The sequence below is a fragment of the Tachysurus vachellii genome, chromosome 11 (genome assembly GCF_030014155.1).
Source record: "Tachysurus vachellii isolate PV-2020 chromosome 11, HZAU_Pvac_v1, whole genome shotgun sequence".
Lineage (NCBI taxonomy): Eukaryota > Metazoa > Chordata > Actinopteri > Siluriformes > Bagridae > Tachysurus > Tachysurus vachellii.
In genome coordinates, this window is record NC_083470.1 from 6356965 (window position 1) to 6380237 (window position 23273).

A 23273-nucleotide genomic window follows, 5' to 3' on the forward strand; every position below is an offset into this window, starting at 1 on the left:
TGGAAAATCTGCAGAACCACATTTCCTAATCATATAATTTTAAAGATTCTATTATATGCAAAACTGTAAGTTTGATTTAACTGGTTGTTATTCGAGTAGACATATACAAAAATATACAGTATGTCAAGTTCTCTATAGAATGGTACGAATGGCAGGAACAGTTGAGTTGGGTAATAGAGGTGATCCAACTTCAGATCTTTGGGGTGTACATGTACTGTATGTGCATATGCCTGCTGGCACAAATCCTGGCCCCATACCATGGTCATGCTGCTTATGCCAATGCAATTGGATCAGTCAGTCAGGTGTAAGCTGCTTCTCAGAGAATAAGGAGTTTTTCTATCTGGCCTTATCTGCCGGCCCTAGGTGTCCTGCGAGATACATGGAGCATGGCTTTAATCTTGAACTCTCACATATTGAGCTACCCTCCAATTGGTTTGTGATTTATAATAAGCAGGTGACATTTTCTCTAAAGAGGTACATTAAATTGTTTGCCCTATCATTGGGAGATCACAAGCACAAGTGCAAATACCACCAGGTAATGCCACAAGGTGATACGTGGCCAGGAGTCTGGGAGAGCACAAATGGTTTTGGTCTCTAGGAGGGGAGGGTGGTATTCTTGTATTCTCCCCTGTCAATCAGATCAACATCAGCCAACTGTACTCATTTATTAGCGCATATGTGGGAGGGAAGTTAACATTGTCCTCCAAAGTGTATTCATCTACTCGATATTAATAAATGAGCAGTAAGTTAAAAAGGTGCAGTATTTCACTTATGGGATAGCAGAGGAGCAATGGCTTGGGTTTAAAGACAACTACAGAAAATCATGAGATGTAAAAATGTGGTATAAAGAAAGATCTTCATTTATCATCCAGTGTATAGAAAGCACCTACTGAGCAAGTCACTTGGTGAAGAGCTTCAGATTGTCCTTGACTATTATTTCTATTGTTTTTCTTGTCCAAGTTTGTTTTGGGAACCTGTCTTACTTTTTTCTTTTCTGCAGACCTGGCTCAGAAGTTACATCAAGCTTTTCCAGACACCATGTCAGCGCTGTGGTAAGTATCTACAAGACGGATTGCCTCCCACCTGGAGGGACTTCCGAACCCTCGAGGCCTTCCATGATACTTGCAGGCAGTGAATCTGCACCGTCTACAGGGGTCATAATACCCATGGAGCAAGGGATGAACAAATTCTCAGCATGTATGTCCATGACTCTGCTTGTATTGAAAGACTTTTGAAACCACGAGTTGCATCCAATGGACCGAATGATAAGACTTCAATAGTCAGGGTTGGTCATAACCAACAGGTTAGATGGAAAACAACAAGATACTTGTATGCAATCACTGTACAAAAAAACTTATTTTGTTGAAAGACTTTATTTTTATCCTTTATTTAGTTGCAGATTGTCTCAGCTGTCCAACACCAGGTTTCACTGCAGAAAAGGTGGCTAAGATTCTTGCTATTGCCAGTGAACATTACAAACCTTCTGTGCTCCTATCTTGTGTTTCAAACTTCTGTAAACTTGTGCCCTACTTAGTTTTAGCTTAGCTTTTTTACCTTAAAAAATGCTTCGGTGAAGCATGCCAAAGCAAAAGGCATGCAGCACTGTTTTTTGCTGTTATTGTTTGAGCTTTTTTTTGTAGTCCCGTTTATAAAGAAAAGACGTTCAATATTTCATGAGTTACTCAAAGTAGGAATGTTTTTTTTTTTCTTTTCTTTTTTTTTTTTTTTTTTTAATAAAACAGTCAACTGATACAACTAGGTCATAACTTTGCATGTCGCCTTTTCTATGAACATGACACGTTTTGCGATTGGACAGGAATTGCTTGTGTATTGTTTTTTCCCTTTGTATACCAGTTTTGATGTAATAAAATCTTTTTTCTTTTCCATTTTATTGTCCTTTTTTCAAAAGATGATCTGCTAATAGAAAAATGTAAAAATATACCGTTGCCAAACATCATACAAACTGGTGGCATCATTTTTGCTGCTATTAACATTTTCGGTGTCAAACTCGAGTGTTCCAGTAGCAGTTTGCTTTTTATGTTGCTCGATAAAGCGCGTGAGAAACAACAAACACGCACATACACGGTTTCAGAGTACAAATGCAGGTGCCGCGAGCCCGCAACTCAGGAGTTAAGTGCATTTTTACATTACTGTGACCTAGAAATTATACCCTTAGTTCTTGTGTCATACATAATTTATCTAAAGGTGAAAAAATAAAGCAGGATTTGTGCAGGCAGGAAACAGAACTTGGAGATTTGGAGTTTAATAAGCCGGTCTACCATCGTGCCTTGGTGGATTGTATTGTATGTGATCTTCCCAAACTTGAATTATTTAGTTTTCGTTTCAAGTCAAGGGTCGGCATAGCTGCATTAGCGTAAAGTTCAAAATCATAAATCTTAAACCATTTGTCTAACAATAACTTCATCGAAAATTGGGTTTTCATTTGATTTTCATCATATGATAAGTCTGAAGTTGTGTACGGTTATTTTCAAAGTTTCATTGGTTTGTACTGAGTTAGTAATTTTGATTGCCTTCTTGGGTAGCAGAAAGTGGTGCTGCTATTGGTACAAAAGGTCATTACCATTCCTAAATAGTCACATGGCCTGAATTGAATTATTGCCTTCTACAGAATTAACTGAACCTCTCAAAGATTGTGCTGGATTTCAAATGTATGTACATTATAGAGTATATTAATTTAACTCTTACTTTTAGTATGTACTATAGGGTTTATATTCCATCATAGAAACAAAGAAAAATATTTCAATATACCATATCCTATAGCACGTTTAACAGTGAATATTTTCTCAAAGCAGCTTTACAGAAATATAAAAATGACAAGGTTTAAAACTTTAATTTATATTTATCCCTTATGAGCAAGCAAGAGGCGACGCTGGCAAGGAGACAATATGAGGAAGAAAGCTTGAGAGGAACCAGTTTCAGAAGGAACCCATCCTTATCTGGATAACACTGGAGAGTGGGTATAAATAATGTAGACAATAACTTTCTTCAGCTATATGTAGTCAAATAGAATCACGATATTCATAAGACTTTGGTTTTTTTGTAATAAGGCATGATATTTTATTTTTGTTGAGGTTGAAAAGCAGAAAGATTGATTGTTGCTGTTATAACTTAAGTGATAACAGGAACTTGTTTTGCAGATATTCCACAACATTAACCCTTATATGATGTTCGGGTCTGTGGGACCCATATTCATAAACAGCAATAGTTTTGAAAAACTTTGCTTCCTTGTAAATTTGTTGATTTTTTCCCACTCATAACTTGATTAAATTTGATTTTCTTTTTTTATTACATTTTATTAAAAAACAAGTAGCACTTTAATTAAAAAATGTGATGTAATAAAGGTAAAGGGCAAATGTTAACCATATATGCTGATTATATTGCTTGTAATTGGGATGAAGTAAACATCTGTAGAGGGGGGCACGGTGGCTTAGTGGTTAGCACTTTCGCCTCACACCTCCAAGGTTGGGGGTTCGATTCCTGTCTCCGCAGTGTGTGATTGTGTGAGTGAATGAGAGTGTGTGTGTGCCCTGCGATGGGTAGGCACTCCGTCCAGGGTGTATCCTGCCTTGATGCCCGATGACGCCTGAGATAGGCACAGGCTCCCCGTGACCCGAGAAGATCGGATAAGCGGTAGAAAATGAATGAATGAATGAATGAACAAACATCTGTAGGGTATTTTAACATGAAATTTTTGACTGTGTTGAATTAAAAACCCAAAAACGCAGCGGGTCCACGAACACTGGCTGAGTAACAAAAATACGAAGAACATACAAGGGTTGAATTGAAACATTTTTTAAATGGTTAATCATTTTGCCATATATTATTATAGGAGGGTCTAGTGGTTTAGGGGTTAGCACGTTTGCCTTGCACCTCCAGGACTGGGACTTTGGAGTTCCCAAGCATGTCCTCCCTGTGTTTGGGGTTTGGACTTTGGAGTTCCCAAGCATGTCCTCCCTGTGTATGGGGTTTGGACTTTGGAGTTCCCAAGCATGTCCTCCCTGTGTATGGGGTTTGGACTTTGGAGTTCCCAAGCATGTGCTCCCTGTGTTTGGGGTTTAGACTTTGGAGTTCCCAAGCATGTGCTCCCTGTGTTTGGTGTTTGGACTTTGGAGTTCCCAAGCATGTGCTCCCTGTGTATGGGGTTTGGACTTTGGAGTTCCCAAGCATGTGCTCCCTGTCCTCCCTCCAGTTTCCACCCTCAGTTCAAGGAAATGTGTGGTAGGTATCTCTAAGTTGTAGAGACTTTTATCACTAAGTTGTCCACATTGTGTGTGAGTGTGTGTGTTGAATCACCTGTGATAGCCTCCAGGTTTCATTTGATCCCGTGTAGGGTGGGTGGTACTGCAAATGGATGGATTGATAGATATAATCATATATTAAAAAGTATTCTTTTTGCCAAATTGCTGTTGTATAGAAAGAATAAAACACTTCAAGTTGTGTTATTGGAAAATAAACAACTTCTGGGTATTGAATTTAGGTTATATCGCACAAACTGCTTCAAAATAAACTATAACGATGTATGGAATCTAATCATGGTTCATAAGACATTTCATGCACACTGATACACAGAGTAAATACAGATATGATATACAATTTGATTTGAGTGAAGGAATTGTGAACAGTTTTGCTGGAACACTGACTGACTGCCACATAATCTGTCCTTAGTCTTCTATAATAAGTCAGTTTTATTACAGGGGAATGTGTCAGATTTTTCATTTGCTGAACACGCATACACTACAGATATAGTTCATAGATATTAGGTTGAGAAAAAAACGCTGCAACTTTCCTTTAATGTTCCCGAAAGGCATCGCATCAGTTGTTTCACGGTTGCAAATAAGGCTTTCAAACTTTCTTTCACTTTGCAGTAGATGTGGGTCTCCTGTAGGTTACTCACACTAATCAGAGGTTGTCCTCAATGTGTGTGTGTGTGTGTGCTACAGTACACAGCTATGCCTCACCCCACCCCACCCCCAAAGCCCGCACTGCAGCTCCAAGAGCCTCAATAAAAGAGCTTGATGCGACTTTGTGAGATATCTGAAAGTGACTTCAGTTCCCATCCTACGCAAGGTGACATGAGGAGTCTTGTGCTGACAAACTTAAAGAGTGGAGGAGGGTGGAGGGGTGTGTGTGGGTTGGGGGGGTGGTTGAGAGAAGAATCCCCTCTCAAACAGTCTTTTAACATGGCAGCGTTGGAGTCGCTCTGTTTCACAAACTGCCTGCAGCTCTGTCTGGAAGCACAAGGAAAGATCTAGAGGCTTCACCTACTTCACCTACTTCCCAAAGCCACCAACCACGCATCTGCTTTCGCACTGGGGCACAACATCTCTCTTCTCTCCACTGTTGTTGTGCTTCAGATACACAGCTTTACTGTGATTAACTGATACCAATTACTGCAACATGCAACCTTTGGAGTAGTAGTATAGTTTGTGCTTTCTGAAGATTTTATATAACAACCCCATTTACTTATTACACAAAACATGTTTCTCTATTTATATTCTCGCATATCGTAGATGAATTCTCGAATCTAATTGGTCAGAAGGACCTTATTATTATTATTTTATTTTTTTTATATCAGCAGATCTGACAGCCTGGAATTCAAATCACGTTTATGTAAATGAGCTTGTTCTAATATATTATTCTTTCTATATTAACAGCTGATTCACAAAGCAAAGACATGTCTTGCGGATGCTTCAATTTAATTAAAGAAAAAAAAACACTTTTATGCAGGGTTATGGTTTCTTACTAACCCGAAAAACTGATTTGTCTCTCATTAAAATAAACAGAGGCTGGTGAGCGGATGATTGTTTATAGCTGCTACAAGTAAGTGGTACTTCTAACTGAAAAATCAGGAAATTGTTATTTTACACATTTATTGCAATGATTTATTTACTTTTTTCCTTCACAGTATATAAAAGTAATTTCTGGCCTGTTTATGGCTTACATTACATCGGACTAATTTGTTTTGCGGATGTTTCTCTATGATGAAAGTAAAGGACGTGGATACGTGGATAAAAGGTTTGTATTTTTTAGTGAATAATAAATTCTTGTTCAAATTGTCAAAAGCAAACATTTTCAGCATTTAATTAGAAAACATTCAACCAAAGGCTGATTAACATCCTGAAGTGTTTTACTCCTTAAATCTTAAATACGGTATTTTATATATGCAAGTCTAATATCAGCACGTCAGTGTTTCTTCCGTTTTGTCCCCGACTGGCCCTGTGTTGAGCAAGAATTTATTTTGCACACGTTTTTATTTCTACTGATCTTCTTACTTTCTTTTTTACTCTTTTTTTCAGTCCTGAGTTATTCTGACTTTGTGTCTTATTATTGTTGTTTATTTGTCATCCCCCAGTGTGTTTGTGCGTGTCTGGATGTGAGCTGATTTTTCTTTTCTGTGCCCGTCACTCATCCGACTCTGAACTGTGGCCTCATTAGCCTCTGTTCTCCAGCTCTTTCCTCATCCTCCCCTCTGAACACGTAATTACTGATCCCGACCCATGTTAATGATTGGTGTCGAGTCCCAATGCCTCACGCTCTCGTTGTCCTTTCTTTGGTCTATCAAAATCTGCTGAAGATGAACGATAGTAAGCTGTAGAAAGATTGGTAGTGAATCAAATGTTTGAATTGAGCTGGATTTAATGTCCTGATAGCGATGTGGAGAAATTGACATTTTCTTTTTTACAAAATAATGGAAAAGTTTGAATAATCATTATCTCCCAGCCACCTTCTTTGATTTTTCTTCTATCTTGTTCAGCCTGAAAATGTCTGACTTTTATATTCTTAAAAGAATCAGGTTATGGATGGAATATATTCTTAGATATGCTAATGAAGATGATTAGGTGCTCCCCAGCATTAGACCCTATTCCCATCTGATATTGCTTTATTTCATCCGTCTGATATTTCTGAATTGCTGTATTCTTTCCACTGGACTCCTGACGCACACCTAATGGCAGTGGTCTCATCTATTGGTGTTTAGGACATGCTTTTGATATAGGTGTGAACCTATTTCATGCTAAATATGAGAATTGAATGAGACAGGAAATTGTGAAACAAAATGGCACCCAAAAAGTTAATCATTCAGGATGATTTATCCTTTATCCTAGTCAGGGTTATACAGTATATGGGTCACGGGGTGTGAGGCAGAGATTCAGAAAAATACTCAATTTATCTTAGCCAATTCACCTACAATTCACTAGTTTTGGGGATGTGGGTGGAAACCTAAAGAGCATGAAGAGAACAGAGAAACTGAAGAGCTCGGGATCGAACTGTAAACTCTGGAGCTGTGAGGAGGCGACGCTACCCACTAACTCCTCAAGGGTTGTTTAAATGTCTAGTTTCTGTAAGCTGTTCCACTTAGATCCTTATTGTAAGGAAAAGCCCTTGTCGTAAGGCTCTAAATTTGTAAGAATTCCCTATCTAAGAGGGTGTTATATGCTCATTTTGCCATTGATCTTCAACAGAGATCTGTAAGCTTTCCTTCATATACTGTTCTAGTTTAAGGAAATAAGCAAATATAAATACACAATAAAGAATTCCTGTTACGGATTGCTGTCCCATCCAGGGTATATTCCGACTTCATTCCCAGCATTCTTGGGATAGAGGAGCATCCAGGAGGATACTGATGGGCAAAAGCAGTTACTGAATGTGTGTGTATAAAGAATAGTACTACAATGTGAGAAACCACAGTCTCAAGCGTCTTTTTGGCTGCTTCTTCAACCCTCTATGTTGGAGAACTATTTGTAAAAGGAATAGAATTGTTAAGAATCTTTAAAACTTCCCCATAAAATGACAAATGACAAACTTTTTGTTGAAATGGTTCTTCTTCTAATCTTATCTTGAGTAATGTTATTGTTTAAACAGAGCTTACAGTATATGCCATATTACAAGCATCCCTCATGGTGATCTCATAACACGATCAAATGAAACAAGGTCTGATATTAACTGTCCATTTGTGGTACTCATAAAGCAAGCATCCATAAAACAAAAAACAGAGCAATAATCTTGCAAGCACACATTCACACACAAGATATTGGCCTTCGGTTGCATACTGTATAAAGCTGCATTTATAGTTACAGCCAACTGCTGTTTATCTCAACTAGACCAAGATCCAAAATTTTATTATTGAGTCCAAGAATCTGGCTAAGAAGTCTTGTCCCAACAATAAACGTTCCGTCATCTGTTTTTGTAGACTCAGCAGGTGGTGCACACAGGGGATACAAATAGAATTGTCTAATGGTGGTGTGCGCTGCCAATAGTCATGCACTACTACCTCTCATGTAGCTAAGTGACATGGTTCTCAGTCTCACGCACCAGCATGTTCGGGGTGGCACGGGGGGGCCAACGGCTCTGTGTTAGGAGGTCGTCCTGGGAGACAGATGGTGACAAGATCCTCCTCGGTGCCAGCCTTGGTCTGGAAGCTCTCCATGCTAAGCGGCCCGGGAGTACGTGGGAGGTGTGTACATCAGCACCGTGTTCAGACGCAGGCCGAATCCACGTTCCATCTGTTCCCTGCACCTCTCAGCTAGCTGCTGCGTACACTGCTCCTGACTGAATGCACACCTAAGGGCATCCTAGAGGGCACTATCCTTCATGCATGCTGTGTACTGCGCTAAAGGCAACGCCGCAATGGGTGACCCATGCTCCTATTTAATTTAAACCTAAATGCATAAATACACACACAGAGAGGACATATGTATACTTGTGCGATCTCACACGCACACACAAAACATGGAGAGTCCTGCCAGGGTTCGTCTGTGGTAAAGAAATATTGTAGTGGCGATTTTGTTAAAGACAACAATGATGGTCTGATATTAGGATAATTTATTCCCTCTGTGTTTGAACGTCTCTGGCACAAAGACGCAGCCTTGCGCCGATGTGTCATCTGATCTGTGCAGGGAGCCGAGATTCACGCTTCAGTCTGAAATTATGGAGCTCATCCTCTTGGCACATTGAATCACCAACCGCTAAAGCTAGTGACAAAATCCACTATGCATCAGAGGCTCTCAGAGGCTCTTGGACACAAGGAAGCAGAATTTTTAACAGCTCTTCGCAGATGGTAACAACTTTCTCATGAACTAAAGTTGAGTGAAGATTACAGACAGAGTCGGACTAGTGTGAGTCACATTGTTAGTCAGAAACCGGATTTGTAAAACATTTAGGAGTGTGAGCATTGCTTCTAAATCTATCCCTCATTTGACCTAAAGAGGTGGCAGAAATAACTTGTTTTGATGAGTGAAGTCAGCTAAAACTTTTTTGTAATATCCTATAAGTGAAATGATAAATTACATGTGACAAACAGAAAATGGCATAAAATAATCTAAATCTTATGAATATGCAAATTGGTACACACCCCCAAACCTTTATAGGCCCACCACTTTAATATGTCCTTTATTTGCATATTAGAACATGATTGGTTATTATAGTTTATGATTATTAAACTTGTCTGTCTGTGGTTTAGTAAAAGAAAGGTGAAAAGCCATACTCAATGTTTATACTTTTTATATTCTAAAAATGTCCCTAGTAGCTCTTCATTGGGGAAGGAAGGGCATCGTTCAACAAGTTCAACATGTGCTCGCTGCCCCCATTTACTTCCACAGAGTTTTTATTACATCTAGTGGTCAAAACTAGGAACTACAACACAAATAGGGCTCCAGTGGGGCATGAATCATGCTGCCCCAGACTCAGGAAAAGAGCAGCAGGCAAGAGAATTTATGACAAGGTTGCTGGTTTTAAAATATTCTGCAGCCAACAAGATCATATTTCATAGCAAATAATCTGTATTAAATCGAGTAAATTCCTGCAAGCAAAGCAATTATCTTTATGTATGACTATGATGTATGGAACCATTACCAGTTCTCTCATGTAAAGGTGGTTTTGGAGATTAAGCTGGTCTGAAAATTTTCCTGTAACCTGTCAAACTCACCTGCAGTATTAAATGCTGCTGAAACAAACCACTCAGAACGAGCTGCTTGATTGCATGTTGTTGAGTCTTGTCTGTTATTTATGGGGTTACCGATAAAAATTGACTTGACAGAAGTCTATAGAAAAAGTTAAGAGTGATATTCTCTTAATTTTGTCAAAAGTTATGTTGCTTTTTAATGTCAACATGCCCAGAATGGTGATATAAACGCTAACAACCACACTTTAAAAGCCAACTAAACCATCCTTTGTTCTGTTAGTACAGTTTTATAAAGCTGGATGGTAAGTGAAACATTATGGGATATGCCTGAGACTGGTACATAAAATGTTGTTGTTGTTGTTGTTGTTGTTGTTGCAGTTTTATTAATCTTGTCTGTGGCAAAACAAAGTTAAGCACAGTGTATTATGTGCAAAATGCTTCTCCCTTCCTTGAGAATTCTATTAGAAAGCAAATAAATATTAATTAGCATTGAGGTTTGGAAGGATAACTATCTGCAGCTCAGATAAGAGGAGATTTACAGAACACCCATAGCCCTGACACACCACAATACTGTGCTTAAATAAATAAATAAATTTATAAAATAAAAGACATGAAATCTCAAACGTACAAAGATTTCTGGGCTGATGACAATAAAATGAAACTTATTTTAAACGGCTCTATTTTGGGGAAACACTTGCACATTATTTTGAGAAGATAACCACAGAGAAACATGGTAGTGGTAGCGTTGTGTTTTGGAAATGGTTTAGATTAGCAGGGATGGGGAAACCCAGGTCAGGATTGAAGGTAAGTTGAAGAGAGATAAAGACAGAGCAATCATAGAAGAAACTCAGTGGAAGTTCATGTCCAACATGTTGCCAAGACTAAAAACGCTAGCTCCACACAAGTGGTTCAAAACCAACAACATGTGTAAAGATAAATAGATAAAAATAAAATAAAACGATCCCAAATATTCAAATTCAAATTTGATTTGTCACATACATAAACGTACATTGTATGACGTTATGAAATGTGTTTTGCGACTGTTCCTAATTCCCAGGTCATTAATTCAACTGTGAATCTGTGAAAATTTCTGTTCAATGTCTGCCTATAAAGGAGACAATTTTACTAAGACGGATGGGCACAAATTTCAAAGACATCCCAGAGGACAGGTGTTATTGCAACCAAAACCAGCACATGGCTCTACAAATATTGAGCTATGGTAAGTGAATACTTATGCAAGCAATGAAGTCTGCTTTTCAGCATAGTTAAGCTTTGTATCACAATAAAATTTAATTTGCAGTATTTCTGCTCCCTGTTCGGGGGCGCCAGAGTGGATCATGTATTCCGTATATTAGATTTGTCACAGGTTTTATGCCGGATTCCCTTCCTGATGCAACCCTCCTATTTTATCTGGGCTTGAGACCGGCACTGAGAGTTAACTCTTCAGTGTCTGGGTCAGCTCCCTGCCTGGGAATCTAACCCAGGCCACGACAATTAGAGAGCATGAGATCCTGCAGCTGGACCACTAGGAAGCCAATTTACCATATTTCTATATTTTGTGTAAAACCTTTGAGTTCGATAAATTTCAGGTCCAGGTTGTGACACTACAATATTTGGAGGTTCAACAGGGTTTTGAAAGAAATATTAATTTTAATATTGATTTTCATGAAGGGAAATTTGTCCTAAGATTCTTGCTCTGACATTAGATCATTAGCTCCTGTCACACACCCTTTAGCAATAAATATTTTATTACAAACAATGGAATTGCCAAACAAACCAGAACGCTCGATTTTAAATAGAAGTTAATGATAATGTGAAATTGATCTTGGATGGTTGCTGTTACTTGAAAGGATTATATAAGAGACAAATTGGACAATAAAAGCGGCCAAGAATGACTGACTTGTGAAATACAGCATATTAGAATTCCTGACAACAGCGAATATCAGCTAAGCTCTTCTTTGTTCTTAAGATGATTTGTTGGCATAAGACATTCAAATAAGATGAATTTCTAATCCCTGTTCTATTAAAAAAGTTCCAAGTGCATGAGGTATATTAGCAATCAGTTTATAACACTCTGGGAAACAGAAAATTCAGGACGCCTGCAGGAGCACACATGGGGTGAGAAAGGTCTTCAACCCATCAAGCCCTAATTTGGAAAAAGCATCAGAATACAATCCAGATTATCTCCTGAACAAAAGAGTCAGCCAGAGGTTGAAATACACAGGCAGATCTATTATCTAGTGTCAAAAAAGATTAGAAGTGGGGCAAACAAGAAGAAAATGTCCTTTAATATTATTTTGAAGGAAGCTGCACTGGCTGTGACCTACAATATCAGGCTCCATGGTCAAACATATCAAGCTGCCTCGATGTCATCAATATTTTAGAAGGCATCATGTTAGTGTGCTGAAATGTCAAATGATTAAAATGCAAAAAAAAATGCTTAATAATTACATTATGCTGTTTTCTTTAGTGCAAGTTTTTGAATATATATTATGTACCTTTTCTTTTCTTATATAATATATCAGCATGGACACTCTGATGTTTCACATGGTTTCACAGTCTTGCACAGTGTGGTGCACTGTGTTTTCTGACACTTTTCTATCATAAGGAGCTCTTCTGTAGGGTTGGACCAGGAAGACTTCTCCATACTCGTGCCTCACTGAGCCTTGGCCACTCATGATCCTGTTCACCAGTTATACTTCCTTGTAACCCATTTGGTAGGTACTAACTACTGCATACCACTGTCTTATCAAATATACTCAGATCCTAAGACTTGCCCAGTTTCCAACACATCAACATCTGGGTAATATATCCCACCACTTTTAACCACAGTTTCCAGTGTAAATGTAATTAAGGCTCAGACAATAGTGCCGATTATTATGAGTGATAACATGAACTAACTTTTAAGTAAAAATGAATAGAAAGATTAAGCCAATGTACTTGGATTCATTAATATTATATACCAGAATTATTTCGTTGTTTGTTTGTTATTTAAAATAATGCATTTTTATGGGATCCACTCTTGGCCCAGGGGCTCTGAGCATCTCTATACAGAGTGGAGATGAATATAGGGATTTTAGAAAGGTTAATGATTAAAATGAGTTTTAGTTTAGAGAGCTAGCAGCGTCTGTAGTCAAGGTGATGTGGTACGTTTACAGTATGAACCTCGGCCCTTACTGTAACTGAATTCAAAAGTGGAAAAAAATAGAAAATGAAAAATGAAGGTCAAAATATGAAAGTGTGCTGCCTGTCCACTGGGAGTAAATGATCAAATTCAATCGATTTCTGGCTTCGGATGAGCGCTCACAGATTTTCTGTCTCAGGTTGAATTGTTGCACTTGTTAATCCATTTGAGGTGGAGCGTTTTGTGTCTTGGTAGGTATAGGTCATGGCTAATAGGATGCTAATGAGCGTGCGCTGATCAATTTGTGCTTTATCAGCCAATCAATAGTGACTGCAGCAGGCCAGCTCTCTCTGCCGTGAGAAACTGAGAGACTTCCTTCCCTCCTTTTAAACCAAGCTTGTTATTTTCTATACACCAGTCTTCACTCTTGGGTAATGGAAGTTCAAGGTTTTTCTATTCAGCCTTCTGGTTGCTTACATACTGCAGCCCCAATACAAGGGTGTTAATGGTGGCCACATATTAGCTTTTCTTTTTGGTCTGGAAAGCTATTTGTGTGCAGTATAGTGCCTTTGGGCATGACATGAATTTGTAGATAATTTACTTTCTTTTTTTTTTCATTTCATCCTGTTACTCTATTAAATACATTCAACCGTTTTGACTTCCGTATTGTCCTTTGCATCCTTCTGTGTGCCTAGAACACTAGATTGTTATACACCTTTGAAGACATTTTATACAATGCCCTTAATTCCACTCTCCTGGAAGTAAAATTCATTGAAACATGTAAGGTTATACTGTACAAACACTTTCATAAAGGTTCCTGGAACACTGCAAGGTCGTCAGAGTTGTAAAGCGCATATTATTAAGAAAAAAGTAGCAAAAAGAATAAGACCAATTCTTGGCCTGATAGATACAGACGAAATGCAATAAGTTAATGTTTAAAAAAAAAAAAAAAGGCTAGGAGGTAACCTTTCAGTGCCAGGCAATACTTGGCCATATGCCTTTCTTCCCTCAAAATCAAATCACAGTGTTCTGTTGATATTAATCTACAGTGTGCTAAAAGTATGGGAGAGTGGCAGTCAGTTTCTGTTACACACTAATCTGTATCCCCAAAAAGCCCTGGCTGAATCCCAAATGGCTCTGTATTGTACATATGGTGCACTGCCTCCGGTGGAGAAGCCATTATTTCATACCCTATCTAGTGCACTTATATAGGCAGAAGGTAGACGTTTGGGATTCAGAATCAGGGAGTAAGTGAGAGCAGACCATTAAAGCAATCAGGCCAGCAGGATTTGACGAATCAGCACTTTTTCCATGCAGGAAGTCAATCAGAGGAGACTGAAGTGACACCGCTTGTCTTCAACCTGCCACTGTGCATATACGTTAACCACATGCTGCTACGATGGCCTTTGCTGCAATGCTTTTGCCAGCAAGTGCAGCACAGGACTTTGAATGGCCAGGAATATGTTATGAGGATGTAGAGATGATTTCAGTCATTCTGTAGATCTTAAGTTTGCCTAAGGTACAAAAAAATGATGTACTCCCATGTGTCTAATGTAAAACATTGAGTTATTTTTAAAAAGTGTGTAGAATATTTTTACCCATAGTAGAAATGCCAAAATCATTGTGTTCAACATTCGCACATTCATCCAGCCATCTCAGCTAGCTGGCTAAATGTAAACTAGCTTGCTTTTCTCACAAGCAATGAGTAATATAGTAGTGTCTGAGCGGAATGAAACATTTACAGTATACTTTTAAAGAAAACTAAGAAATAAAGGGGTGATATGATACAGGGTTGCTATGTTTTATTCTTCTTTTAGCCCAGCAATTTGCTAACGTTTAGCTTGTTTTCCTTTTATTACAGAATCACACTTTATAAGTTCAACTCTTTTATACTTACATTTAATTGCTGAGTAATGTTTATGAAACTATATAGTTCCTGTTCCTGTTCCTTCCTTATAACAGCTTGAAATAGTCGCTTCCTGAACCACTTTTCTTTATTCTCTCTCTGCAAAGGCAAAACTAGTCATGTTAGAGAGAAAGCAAACCATAGTTTACAGCTTATGCTATTTATTGTATGAAGCATTAACACTAGAATGTGCCAAACAAGTCCTTGTGTCAGTGTTTACTATAGAACTGATAAGACATTAGAACAAGTGCAGTTATATAAGCCTCTGATTTAAAAGAAACCATTATAAACTATTATAATAAACTGAGGGGGCACGGTGGCTTAGTGGTTAGCACGTTCGCCTCACACCTCCAGGGTCGGTGTTCGATTCCCGCCTCCACCTTGTGTGTGTGGAGTTTGCATGTTCTCCCCGTGCCTTGGGGGTTTCCTCCGGGTACTCCGGTTTCCTCCCCCGGTCCAAAGACATGCATGGTCTCTGGAAAATTGTCCCTTGTGTGTGATTGTGTGTGTGTGTGTGCCCTGCGATGGGTTGGCATTCCGTCCAGGGTGTATCCTGCCTTGATGCCCAATGACGTCTGAGATAGGCACAGGCTCCCCGTGACCCGAGGTAGTTCGGATAAGCGGTAGAAAATGAATGAATGAATGAATAATAAACTGATCAACACTTTCTGACCAATCAGATAGCACACACTGCTTCTCCTTTATCTCATATGATATGATGTAGATATGCACAGCTGAAGTTTATACAAAAACACCAAATCTTCCTCCAGAATGTTTGATTTTAGTGGCACGAAAACCGATTTGTTGTCAAGCGGAACGGTAGTTGCTCCACCCACTGATAACCATTATTAATACAGCAACCAATAGTAGGACCGCCTACTTGTGACTTCATAGTACAGCATCTGGTGACTTGCATCGATAATATTTATGAATGTAGCATAAGGCAAAACAAAAGCTCTGTTTATATTGTTCCAGCGCACCAGGCCCACATGATTCTATCAGAAGCCTTAAAATGCTGCTTGGGCTTCAGTGCAAAATCTCTCCCCTGCTCATTACTATGACTGTGTTGTGCCTCCTGTCTCATCGCAAATTTATAAGTAGCAGAGAGTGAAGGCTTTTCACCAGAGACAGAATTGAGATGAGGAGTGAGCATTGCACATTCCTTTTGATGCAAAATGGATTTGAATATCTTTCAAGCCATATACATTTTTCAAAAATATAACAGTGTGTATAGTTTCTACAGTTAGGAAGAATTAATGGCGTACAGGCGGCTAGAAAAGAAAGTGCGAATGAACTTGGTGGGCCTCTTAAACATGGCATTGGAGAGGAGCACGTTGTGATCTGAGACTGCCACCCACACAGTCCCTGAAAAGTGGCTTTAAACTCCAGGAGATGAATGTGAGAATGTAGGCGTTTTGGACCTGAATCTGTGTCCATGTGTGAGTCTATTCTTGTGAATTTCTACATCAGTTATTCGTCTTTACATCCCCCACCTCACGGAACACATTAGTAAACCATCCTCACATAGGCAGGAGAAATGTAACGACAATACTCTGACAAACAGTATGAGTGTAATGTTTGCTCCTGGCTTACCTTTTTAATTGAGAAAATTGATATATGTGTTGTGCTGAATCCATCAATCATTGGGTTGGGCAAAGTAGTTATTGCAGTGCCCCCTAGTGTGCGCTTACACTTGACAGCCTGAAACATGCCAGTAAATGAGCTGGGAATCATAAGAGCATCTGAAATGTGTTTTATGGCAACAGTGAAATTTACATTTTATTTCACAAGTGCCATTTACGGACACGTAGATCATGGGACAGTGGAAATATGCGGGAATTAAATAAACAAACAAATGACTTTTCTTTTCTTCCCCCTCAATGTGTCTAGAGGAATGCAAATGTTTGCGCTCAGCTTTAAATATGATGTTGAATCCATTTTCCATGAAACAAACAGTAATAAATAAATAAATAAATAAAATATTCAATCAATTCTAATTATAATTTGCTAATCCCCCCCCCCCAAAAAAAAACAAATGAACATACAAATAAAACAATTCACAAGCAAACAAGCAAAAGAAAAAAATAATAAACAAATTAAATACATTTTATACAACAGTAAATAATACATGATTTTGCTTATGTGTTTTAAACATGACTTTGTTGGAATGTTTTGATTAATTGTGTAATGAAGTAAGGTAGAGTCTCAAAATATTTGGTGTTTGTACAGTATATCAGTGGTTGTTTTAAATGTTTGTTTATATAGTAATTTCATTACTTTATTTGGTCATTCATCCTATTAGATCCTGAACAAAAAACGAACCATACTACCTAGTCTAGCTGACTCTAGCTGACTCTAACTCATGGCTTATCTGTATATTTCAACAGATTGGATGCTAAGCTGTGAAATGTTTCTGTCAGGAGTTACTGGAACAAATCCCTGCCAGACCACCAGAGGGCGTACTGGCAGGCTTTGTGCTACAGTTTGTGTCATGTCGTGTTGTTTCTTGTTTGTTTACCTGTTTCCCATTATACCGAATGTGTTGCCATATTTATACCTGCCCTTTTATGTCTGTCTTTTACGAAAGTCCTGAAAGGCCATACATTATTATATTTTTCTTTTTTGTTTTGTCATGATAATGACTTAATTTTCTCGTTATCTCTGCATAAGAACATTTTCTAAAGGAAACAAAAGCGCAGTAACACAGCATCATGGATGATCGCATGCACTTTTACTTTAATCAGGGAAGCATGTGATTGACAACTTCACATAAGTGTCTGACACTTAAGAAGGAGTCTGTGATGTCTGCGACTTTATTGTTAAACCAGCCGCTGTTTCTGAAAGCACAGTTAAACGCATGTATATTGTAGGAGTGGCTTTTAGATACTTAGCGTTAATAGCACCGAAAGAGGAAAGCGAGCGACTTTAAGTCATTGTTTAATGTTGTGTTTTGGGTTAATGCGCCTTATGTTAATCCATATTGTTCCTTATTGTTTCAGAGGTGCATTCACATTCCCAGGTATTCAAGTTTCTTTACTTTATGTTATGTCTAAGTTACATTGAGTTACATTAACTTGCTAACGTTGAGTTAGCAAGTTATGTTTTAAGTTAATAAACACAAGAACTGTTTTATCATGTACTTGGGACTGATTGGTGGTGTCTTTCTGAAAATGTGACAGGTCGATCTTTTTTAAACATTTAATAGTTAACGCATCCAATGAATTAAACGAGAGATGCTACTCTGTCTTCACTGTCTCAGACATTGCTACAGATTAAAACATGGATCTGGAATATAGATGTTTGGATGGACACTGCTTTATATTGTTGGGGCCATTCATTTTCTACTGCTTATCTGAACTACCTCGGGTCATGGGGAGCCTGTGCCTATCTCAGGCGTCATCGGGCATCAAGGCAGGATACACCCTGGACGGAGTGCCAACCCATCGCAGGGCACACACACACACTCTCATTCACTCACGCAATCACACACTATGGACAATTTTCCAGAGATGCCAATCAACCTACCATGCATGTCTTTGGACCGGGGGAGGAAACCGGAGTACCCGGAGGAAACCCCCGAGGCACGAGGAGAATATGCAAACTCCACACACAAAAGGTGGAGGCGGAAATCGAACCCCCAACCCTGAAGGTGTGAGGCGAACGTGCTAACCACTAAGCCACCGTGCTATTGTTGTGGTCTTGAAATTAAATCATTTAACATTTGCACATACTGGGTTTTAATGTGCTTTAATTCATTATCTTATGTTATTTTTACACTTTTTGCACATATTTTTACAGCTGAACTGATGCTAATTTATTCAGTGCTATTGTAATGAGTCTGTCTGTGTTTCTGTCCTGTTTCTGTCTGCTGTCTTTCCCGGTTGTTAATTGTTTGCTCCGCCCACTCTTTGGTTTCCATGGACATTCATTGTACTCCTTCTCTCCTTCAGGTGTCTTGTCTTTGTCTTTAATTAGTTCTGCTGTGTGATTGGTTCTTGTCTCTTATTTATACTCTGTTTGTTCACTTCCCTGGTGTTGGTCGTTGCTAGATGTTGGATGTCGGTGTGCCTGTTCCTGTTTCCTGTTTCCTGTAAGCTCTGTGTTCTGCCCTGTTCTGTTCTGTCTGTTTAGCTGTTTCTTGTGGTTTTGGACTATTAAACTTTAAAATCTGCATTTGGATCCTCACTCGCCTTTGTCCTGCATCGTGACAGCTATGGACTAGGGTTTGGAGCTTGAGCTCCTTGTGCATTTGGAAACACACATCTTTTAAGTGCTGTAATTTTAAAGTTACTATCGGCCGGTGTTTCTTAAGGATTAGAACTCAGACCAGTTTAACAACAGTTAACAGCCATTGAGTAACCTTGTAGGAAAAAAGCTTTGAAGAGAAAGCTTCATATGAAGCACGTGTTCTTCATAATGCATCATTTATAACCTGCACCTTGTCTGTGTGATGCAAAATAAAAGGTCTGCGTCGTGTTTGATGTTGGCCTGAGACTGCACGTCGCAGTAAGTCACTGTTATACACCATTGATCAGGAGGCTGAAAAGTTAAAGTTTTACATTAGCAAAGCGACGCCTCTGCACATCTCGGCATGGCTGTCTTTAAAAGAGGTGCCCTGGGGCTTTTGCTTTGCCTGGTGCACCTGTCAAACCGCCTCTATGCGCAGGAGTTACCAAAGGGTCCAGAGCCAGTTTAATCTCTGCCTTTATGCACGCTGCCTTTCATCTCACTGGCCTCTCCAGGGATCAGGAACGTTTAGGAGCATCACTAAGCTGTTTGATTGGCCAAGGTCAGAGAGTACTGCAGCACAAAGGTAACAGTGTGGGTTATAACAACATCCAACGGCAAACTGGAAGTTTCATAGTTGTTTATTTTAGTAGTATGTACACAGTGCAAAATTTTGTACTGTTCAAAAACACCCCCCTCCCACACACACACACCCTCACCAACACCCAAATCAAGATGAAAAATTGGGAAAATTCTTATCATACCTCATTTGAAAAGGGAAGTATATGACAGTTGAAATTACAACTGAGAATAGCCAAAAAACTGAATTGAGAAAAGACAACAACAAAGAAAACATCTATGAAGGGAACTGTAAGGTTTCATTCTGATATTGTTATTAATAATTATATATTATTATTAGCTTGAATGTAGCATGAACATGTTTAATCAGAGTGTACAGATAAGGAGTTAAGAAAGACAGACAGACTAAAGCACTGTTGCATCCTGATCCTGAGTAAGGTAAGTCGTTGGTATCCCATTGTCGGTAAAAATCCCTTATCAGTTGTTTTTTTTTTGTCATTTTTTTGTTATTCTGTGAAAATGTATCGTCTGAAGGATTTCAGTGGGTTTATAATGACTATGTTGGGATTATTTGCTTCAAAGGTTAAACCATTACAAAGAATTAACTCATAAAATAAGAGCAACTAAACTGCTTTTATACACATAATAAAATAACTTAATAATTCACTTACGACATGAACTTGTGCTATTATTTCCATTTTATAGAAAGGCCTGATAAAGAACAAAGCACCTGTTATGACTCACCTGAGATTGCTTTAATATTCAGCATTCGTTTAAATCGTTAATGTACAGCCCCCACAACATTATTGTGTGTGTATATGTAGTGTTTAGATAGCACATAAAATTATGTAGATGGTTGAATATTCCCAGTGTGCCTTCTTCTCACAAAAAATGAAGGTGAAATGAAGGTAACAACCAGAAACCTAAATATCCACATAATAACAAAACAATTTTGTAAACGTCTTCAAACACTTATTCATATTTCACACAATAATCAGAGGATCAGGTGTTATTCGGCTGTTATGTGTGTGTGTGTGTGTGTGTGTGTGTGTGTGTGTGTGTGTCCAAGCCTAAGGGAAGTAATCTCTGTGTTGTATTCTGTTTTAGATACATATTTCCCAAATACATTAAAAACACACAGCAGGCTGCATTTTAAAGCCTGTATTTCAGTTCATCATTGTACTGTTACAGCGATGACAGTGGCTTTATCCAGATCTGTTTAAGCGCACAGAGATCCGCATTTGATGGAAAACCGACAACCCCGGAATGTCAAACAGGTTTGGAAATGCACAGCGAGCCGCTTGTCTTTGTGAACCGTTACAGATTGAGACTTATTGAAATAGCAGCTGAGGCCATTTTGTCTTTGTTGAGTCGTAGCATTTATCATCGAGACCCAGACACGGGCTAACAAGGTCATTTTCTTTTTTTTTTTCTTTTTTTCTGCATTCTTATTATTATGCACACATCAAGGCCCATATTAATAATAAATGCTGGGGCATCTTTTTTAGAAGGGAGACGCGTTTTTATTCCCTACTGAATTTATTAGAGGATATTTAGATAGGTCGGGGATTGCACACATACGCTGATCTTAAAGAATTTATTAGAAAATAATGATGAACTGATGATGAAATAAAACACGATGGTGTACAACATACTGATAGAGGACAATGATCAGACACAGGGTCTGATATGGGACAGAACATTGTTCAAGGGATGGATGGATGGATGGATGGATGGATAGATAGATAGATAGATAGATAGATAGATAGATAGATAGATAGATAGATAGATAGATAGATAGATAGATAGATAGAGGGAGAGAGGGGTAGACAGAGAAACAGACAGATAGATAGATAGATAGATAGATAGATAGATAGATAGATAGATAGATAGATAGATAGATAGATAGATAGATAGATAGAGAAAGGGAGAGAGGGATAGATAGCTAGATAGATAGATAGATAGATAGATAGATAGATAGATAGATAGATAGATAGATAGATAGATAGATAGAGAAAGGAAGAGAGGGGTAGACAGAGAAACAGACAGATAGATAGATAGATAGATAGATAGATAGATAGATAGATAGATAGGGGTAGACAGAGAAACAGATAGATAGATAGATAGATAGATAGATAGATAGATAGATAGATAGATAGATAGATAGATAGATAGAGAGAGGGGGGTAGACAGAAAAACAGATAGATAGATAGATAGATAGATAGATAGATAGATAGATAGATAGATAGATAGATAGATAGATAGATAGATAGATAGATAGATAGATAGATAGACAGAGAAAGGGAGAGAGGGGTAGACAGAAACAGACAGATAGATAGATAGATAGATAGATAGATAGATAGATAGATAGATAGATAGATAGATAGATAGATAGATAGATAGATAGATAGATAGAAATCAGGGTTCTGCCTCTTCAATAATGCATCACATCAGGTCTTGCTCCTAATTCCCCTGTTAAAGGGATGTAGAGAGTGGCCATGGCAGCACTTGATGGATGAGCGCTCTGGGCCGGCTGTCTGTTTGCTTTGACACACACTCAGTCCCACTGCGGCAGCCTGCGACTGTCTTCTGTGTCTTTCAAAAAGCGCCAAAGGACAGTAGAATTGGAGCTGCCACATTTGTTCTGAGTGACGAAGATGGGAATCAAACCTTCAGTGCTTTTTTCCGGAGCAGATGGTAAAGTCACACCAACCACGAAGCAGCTTGAAAATGATTTCTGAAAGGTGAAACATCATCGACGGCTCGGCGACTTACACACCCTTAACTTGCCCTTGGCTTTTTCTCCTTCAGGTGTCCCTCCTGCCTTTCTGCACTAGGCTTTCTGAGCTGACGTGAGGTTTTATTTTTAGCTAACTGATTGAATTTCTTTCTTGAAAACAACACAGAACGGTTGACGAAATTTCGACAGTAAGATTTCGCAGTAGGATTCCGGCTCCCTCACATACTCCTACATCTGTGTGTATGTTTGTATGAATTGATGATAAGTGTCATGTCTTTTTGTAGCTTCTGTCTTACTGTACATTATGAATTTCCATCATTGCATACATGTGAAAAATGAGCATCAGTTCTGTTTATGGATCATATCCTGGAAACGCTGATGGCAATGCAGAAAAACTTGTTCCACACCGAGACAGTGATAGTGGAAATATTAGATTTTTTTTTTTTATTATTATTATTATTATAACCTGATTCTTTAAGAAACTATTTACATATGACATTGTGGTAGAAAGTGTTTATAGTTTTTCTCACTTTTCAGAAAAACATTTGCTCACAAATGTTTTAACACGTTTCTCAAAGCCAAACACACTTCATACAGTGTGAACAAAATGCAACACTGGCATTAAAACCATGAGCACTCAAGAATGAAACACCAAAATCACAAATTTCTATTTTTCACACTGCACTGAACAACTGAGATCACAAAGTGCAGTCTGACAGCTGAGCAGAAGACAACAGAGCTCTGGTTTGTGAGAATCATTGTGCAGATATGGAATAAC

The 23273-nt window shown here is 38.5% G+C and overlaps 1 protein-coding gene across 1 annotated transcript in view; it reads left to right on the forward strand.

The window, feature by feature from the left end:
- Positions 1-1886, forward strand: part of med27 (mediator complex subunit 27) — a 57013-nt gene extending 55127 nt beyond the window's left edge. The window contains exon 8 of the mRNA XM_060882079.1: positions 1001-1886. Within this exon, the coding sequence (XP_060738062.1) occupies positions 1001-1135 (135 nt within the window). The 3' untranslated portion in view covers positions 1136-1886. The remainder of the gene's footprint in view (positions 1-1000) is intronic.
- The last annotated feature ends 21387 nt before the right edge of the window (positions 1887-23273 follow it).